Consider the following 6,590-nt stretch of genomic DNA (forward strand, 5'->3'; position numbering starts at 1 on the left):
TCATCAAATTTGAATTTGATGAAAAACGCCTTATTTTGGCACTTCAACCATTTCACCATATTCATATCAAATAGAGAAAAAACTAAAAGTTTCATCAAATAAAGGGAGTCTTTCATCTTTCATCAAATTTAAATTGTTACTGTTAGGTTGGACATCTTCTCGGATGTCCACTCAAGAGCAACTTTGACAACTTTTTTATTCATTTCCATACGATTTTTAGGACATCCGCCTGGACATTCTCCCGGACAACCGGGGATGTCAAAAAATTTGATGAAAATTTTGTTTTAGCATTAAAGTAAACAGTATTAAATCAAATTTTTCATCAAATTTTAACTCAAATTTGATCAAATTTTTTATTCAACATTGAAGATAGTCTTAGCAGACATAATAAATCAAATTTAGCATTATTCCCTTCAAAGTCCCTTACTTTTTCTAAATTCTAATTAGAATAACAATACTATAAATTTAGAAAATTATTTACAAAAATAATCAGAAGTCTACCTTCATTGTTATTATAACTCATATCTCATTGATTTTAAATTTATCCCACACACTCACATTTGAAAGTTGATAACATTTTTGTTAGAATAATTCTAAATACATTAAATCCGATCACAAAATCTCACACAATGAATATTCGAAGATTGTATTAAATTTTGTGATTCTTTCTCGTAACAACGGTAACATTGTACCCTACAATGGCATCCCCAGAGATCGGGTCGAACCACTGGGTCTTCGCAACGGCGTACCCGCGAGCCAGCCCAGTACCTCCGACAACCGCCATTTCTCGGACCAAATGAAGAACACAGTTCAAGCCGACAATGCTAATAGAGCTTCCATTGTAAATCCCATCTACGAACCCATAATTCAAAGCCATTATTAACCCAAAGTCCGACTCTGTTTTCCCAGCCGACCCGTACAGTCCCTGGGCTCGGCCCACCAGTTTCAAAGACGGGTCGGGCGACTCGGTTAACGGGTCGTCGGCCATCGTCACGGCTCCGAAACGGGTCGGCGAGTTTTCAGTGTAGAAAGATTGAGCCACGCGCACTGCGCTTGGGGTCTTCCCACTGACTGTGTCGTGGAAATAGAAGTGGAGGTTGGTTACGATTTGCTTTTTGGATTTGAGTGTCTTGGCCCAACTAAGTTGGTTATTGGTTTGCTCGACTTGAAGGGTTTGAACCCATGGCATGGTTACAATGAGAGAGATCATGAGCATTACAACCACACCCATCTCTCTCTCTCTCTCTCTCTCTCTCGCGCGCGCGTTTTTTTAAAGGCAAGAAGGTGAGTGAATGAGATGTATTTTTATAGGAGAGCACGTCAAAAGTTCAAAAAAAAAACAATAATATTTTGTAGTTCGAAAAATATGGTTCGAAAGTGACTCGAATACTTAAAACGACGTCGTTTTGGATATTTTTTTTCTTTTTTCCTTCTTTTTCTTTCTTTCAAACACAGACAGAGGAAAGAGAAGAGGAGATAGACTGAGAGAAGAGAGAGAGAGAAGATAAGAGGAAGAGAGAAGAGGCGAGAGAGAAAAAGGAGAAAAGATGATCGACTATGATGGTGGCGGCGCCGGTGAGTATCGGCAATCTCCTTTTTCAGACTATGCTTTCTCTTTTTTTTTTTTCCTAGTAGATCTGGATCTGAAGATGAAGGAGGAAAAAAAAAATTTGTTGATGTTGATAATGTGTTGATGATGATGATGATGCTGTTAATGAAGATGTTATTGATGATGATGATGATGATGATGATGATGATGATGTTGCTGAAGATGTTGTCGATGAAGATGTTGATGAAGTTGTTGTTGATGACGATGATGTGTTGATGAAGATGTTGATGAAGTTGTTGTTGATGACGATGATGTGTTGATGAAGATGTTGTTGATGATGATGTGTATCTCTCTCTCTCTCTCTCTCTCTCTCTCTCTCTCTCTCTCTATGTGTTCTCCAACTCCCTCTTCTCTGTTTCTTGTCTCTTATTCTTCTTCTTCTTTTTTCTTCTTCACCTTTATGTTCTCTATCTTCAGAAAAACAAGAAAGAAAAAGAAAAAAAAATTCAAAATGTCGTCATTTTGGACTGGGCCATTCGAGCTTCATAATTTTTGAGCTACCAATCAGAACTAGAAGAAAAAAAAAAAAAAAAGAGTTGTTTTACTACAATATAAAAAGAGCGATGTTAGGAATTTTAAATAATCTATCAAATTTTTTGTGTGGGTTCCACACCCATGTAAAAGATTTGGTAAAAAATTTGATAGATTATTTGGAGTCCATAGCATTTTCCATATAAAAATGAGAAGATAATTCCATATAACTATGAGATTGTTTCAAGTGGTTAGTGGTTGTGCTTCCCATACAATTGTTCAGAGTTTGATTTTTAGAGTTAGGCGACGAAAAATAATTTCTTGTGAATTTTTTAATTTTGATGTGGATAATTTGTTTTTAATCGGATTAAAAAAAAAAATTAGTGAAAATGTGCATAAATTACTTCGGACATCCTTATTACTAAAAGAAATAGAAGAGAGAAGGTATTCGATGTGTGTGACATGTCCCAAACATTAATTGGTACTGCATTCATGACGTAGATGCAATGTCTACCAATAGGAGGAGGGGTCCCTGCTGTGGGCAACTCATAGCTGTGACTGCTGTGAGTTAAAACGGTGGCGTTTTAACTTATTTATTTATTTATTTATTTAATTAATGTGAGGGTTCATTAATTCTTCTTTCACTATAACAAACAAAACAATAAACCTAACAGGGACTCTGCCATCTTCTGGGTCCCGCAATCGTGTAAAGTTGAAAGGGTGTGTTTGTGTTAAAAAAAAATTATTTTATAAATAGAAAATATAATAAAATAAAAATAATTCATGGAACAAATCAATTTATGAAACTAAATTGTATTTTTTAAAATTAAAATTAAACAAACCATACATGTTTTGACTTTTTCAAAACTGGTTTAAATGCATCAAAAGTGAAATTGAAAGGGGGGAAAAATTGTATTTGAACAAATCAATTTATCAAACCATAAGCAAAAAAAATGTAGCTGCAAAAATAAAAAATAAAAAATAGTTGTATAAAAAAACAAAAAATAAAAAAATCCAACTTAAGGCCAAAATATATTCAATTCACATCCAACATCTATATAAAAAAATAAAACAAAATTCTGAGACATTTAAACTTCAAAATCTCCTACCAAATATCCGAAAATCTATCTCAACCATTCTAAATTATCCAAACAAAATTCTAAAAACCTTCAATTTCAATTCTCAAAATAAAAACTACAAAGTGGATCCCCATGTCAATTTTGTGGAGGCAGTTGGGAATAAATAGAAAAATCAAAAGAACTCTCATTTCTAAATTCGGTCTCCATTGAATTGTGCCCCACCAAATTAAGTGATATTCCCTAAAACAAAAAAAAAGAAAAGAAAAGAAAAGAAAATTCATTAGAACAAATTTTATGGATTAAATTACATTACAAACATATATATATATATATATATATATATTACTTACTTGAGAACTTTGTGGCCTATGTGATGCTTAGAAAGACAAAGGTTGTGATTGTGGATACCTTGGTGAGTATGAATTAGTATCACGTGTGAGAAGATTATACCCATAATTTATCAATTGTGGCCAATAGAGACTCCCAACATCCTATTCCATAAAACACCGTGAAAAGTAAATATACTAATACAATGTAGTCTAAAAAATAAACAAATAACATAAAATAAAAGCTAACCTGTGGTTGACTTGAAGATGAATTTTGAACATTTGTGATATTGCTTGATTGACCAATAGTCTAAATAAGTTGTTAAATTTATCAATACATTACACAATTTATTAAAAAAAATAATAATAATAAATAAATAACATAAAACAATAGCTAACCTGCGGTTGGCTTGATGATGAATTTTGAACATTTGTAATGTTGCTTGATTGACCAATAGTCTAAAGAAATTCAAAAAGTTATCAATACTTTACACAATTTATAAAAATAAATGCATGTCATTTGAAATTTCAAAAGTACGTAGGTAATACCTTACTAAGGCGGGTAGGTTGTGAAATAACTTTTGTCTTCTTATTCATCATCTCATGCCAAGGTTCTAATCTACCCCTCCCTTTGTGTCCAACATCTTTCTTCTTTATGCCCTTAACTTGTGCAAAGTTGGGGTCATCCACATCTAATTCATTGGTACCAAAATTTCCAACTCCCTTCATCATATTATTTACTTTTACACACAATTCCTTAATTCCCTCATCAACCAATTGATAGGTAGGTTTGTGCATAGATGCTTGAGTTGCTAGTTTCACCATTCTTGGACAAAGATCTCTATAACATACTAATATCAACAACTTCGGATCATCCTCATCCACTACAACATTTTTCTCTTCAACTTCACAATCTTTTGCATCCAATCTCCATCGGCCTAATAGATACCTTTTGGAAATTTTCATAACATTCATTCTATCAAGTGCTTTGATTGCATGACTACATAAAATTCCAAAGTTCTCAAATTTCTTACAAGTACAATGTATTTCTTGACAGCTTTTTTCACCTCTTAGCCCAGTAACTTCCACCCTACCCTCCACAATATACTCTTCACCATTACCATACAAGCCAATCACGCAATTAACTTCTCCTTCTAACTCATGGAATTACTTCACTTGACAACAAAGGGACGTATCCAACTCACAATGAAATAAATCAAAGATAGGAGGGGTGTACAAACTCACAACCTGGATTAAAATGGGAGACTTTTTCAATTTCATTCTTGGCAACTTTTGTCTAGAATCATATATTGCAGAAATTTCCTCATACCGCTTATCTACAACAATCCGATTGAAGTGAGTAAAGAATTGAACAATGTTATGATCACCTTTCAAATATCCCCTTAATGTTCCATTTAGACTTTCACTAAGTTGTGTGCTTCGCATTCCTCCAGTAAATACCCACTTCATATACACATGCGCCCACTGCTCTCTTTTTCTCCATGTTCTTTTCATCCACTCATTCTCTTGCAAGTTGTATTTATCAATCAAAGAATTCCAAGCTTCAATTAATTCATGCTCATTCTTGTAGTCATAAACGCAAGCTTTTAAATCGCTACTAAATTTTGAACCACTCTTGAACAAGTAACCTAAATGCTTCAAAGCACTTTGCATTAGGTGAAAAGTACACAACCCATGAAAAACCTTAGGCATGATTTGTGAAATTGCCTTAGCCATTGCTTGATCTTGATCTGTGAAAAAACTAACAGGCTTTTTTCCTAACATTGCATCCAAAAATGTTTCAAATAACCATTCAAATGGCTCTGCAGTTTCATCATACAATAATGCTGCACCAAAAATCACTGTCATTCTAAAGTGGTTAAAGCCAGAAATAAAGCAAGCGGACGGTACTCCTTATTTGTTCTAAAAGTTGTATCGAATGACACCGCATCACCGAAAAGCCCATAATCTGTTATCATCTGATGATCAGCCCCAAAAATATTAGTAATCATCTCATCTATATCCAACTGAATGGCATAGTAAAAATATGGATTTTCTGCCACTTGCTGCTGGAAATATCTTAACAAACTCCCTGCTTCACCATACTGCAAGTTTCACTGTCTTTTTGCATGTAAGTAGGTTTTCTAATCCTCCCACGTGAACCCTACAAATTCTTTCCCTCCTGCTATAGCACTAATAAGATCATGTGAAGCCTTAAGAGATATTCTAGTCTCATCAGCTATGTCAATAGTTATACCCTGAGCATCACATACCTTTCTCTGAGATGGCATCAAATGAGTACATTGAGGAAGATGCAAAGGGTGGTTGTGGTTGTTATCAAACTTCGACACAATCCACTTCGACAAGTCCCACTTAAAAGATATATGCATGAATGCTTTACAATTTGTTCTTGTCTCACTTCGAGGATTTTTTATCATCGTGTACCGTTTATCTTTTTCCCTCTCTCCCTCCTTACAACAAACAAACTTTCTACTAGTCATAACACCATCTTTCTTACTTTTGTTACAATAATCTTTTCTAATACTAAACCCCACAATTCTTCCGTATTCATTATAAAACTCATGTGCAACTTCTTCTGATGGAAACTCCATACCAAGATATGGTGATTTATCCTTGGCCAACTCTCTAATTTCTTCGATGCATCCCTCAAGTCCACTATCGTCCATTATACTATCCTCCATTTCAACACTAACAAATATGGGAAACAAAATATATATATATATATATATATATTAAACGAAACAAGAATCTGAGCAAAAAAGTTATTAATTAATTTTAAATGCTGAGTAATTAAACAATTCAATGAAATCTAATAAATTAATTAATAATGTAAATTAATTAAAAGGATAGGGGAGAGGGAAAAAAAGATGTGTAATTTGTACAGTAACATTGGAAATTTATTGTATCTTAGTAGATTATAATATACAATTGCAAAATTATATTAGAATTAGTATATTATATAATATAGGGAATCTTTTGGCAGACACTCTTAAAGATGTGAATCAGATGCCCTCTTATTATATAAATTTTTGATATATGTTTTGTATTTTTGTCACAAATGTTGTCATTTTTTATTGAGTTATA

At 33.4% G+C, this 6,590-nt stretch overlaps 2 protein-coding genes and 1 pseudogene across 2 annotated transcripts; all 3 read right to left on the reverse strand.

Annotated features, from left to right (window-relative positions):
- Positions 1–649: 649 nt before the first annotated feature.
- Positions 650–1,250, reverse strand: LOC114318098 (dirigent protein 23 pseudogene; annotated as a pseudogene).
- Positions 1,251–1,975: 725 nt separating this feature from the next.
- Positions 1,976–5,354, reverse strand: LOC145791232 (protein FAR1-RELATED SEQUENCE 7-like). Its single transcript, XM_082871558.1, has 5 exons — positions 4,816–5,354; positions 4,035–4,485; positions 3,885–3,944; positions 3,736–3,795; positions 1,976–2,020 (listed from the first exon to the last, which is right to left on the reverse strand). The coding sequence occupies exons 1-5, from the start codon at positions 5,352–5,354 to the stop codon at positions 1,976–1,978; spliced, it is 1,155 nt and encodes a 384-aa protein (XP_082727684.1).
- Positions 5,355–5,629: 275 nt separating this feature from the next.
- Positions 5,630–6,187, reverse strand: LOC145791233 (protein FAR1-RELATED SEQUENCE 5-like). The gene has a single exon (XM_082871559.1). It carries the CDS (start codon positions 6,185–6,187, stop codon positions 5,630–5,632), a length of 558 nt encoding a protein of 185 aa, XP_082727685.1.
- Positions 6,188–6,590: the final 403 nt, after the last annotated feature.

Source organism: Camellia sinensis, chromosome 5 (assembly GCF_055761805.1).
Source record: "Camellia sinensis isolate YWXY chromosome 5, ASM5576180v1, whole genome shotgun sequence".
Lineage (NCBI taxonomy): Eukaryota > Viridiplantae > Streptophyta > Magnoliopsida > Ericales > Theaceae > Camellia > Camellia sinensis.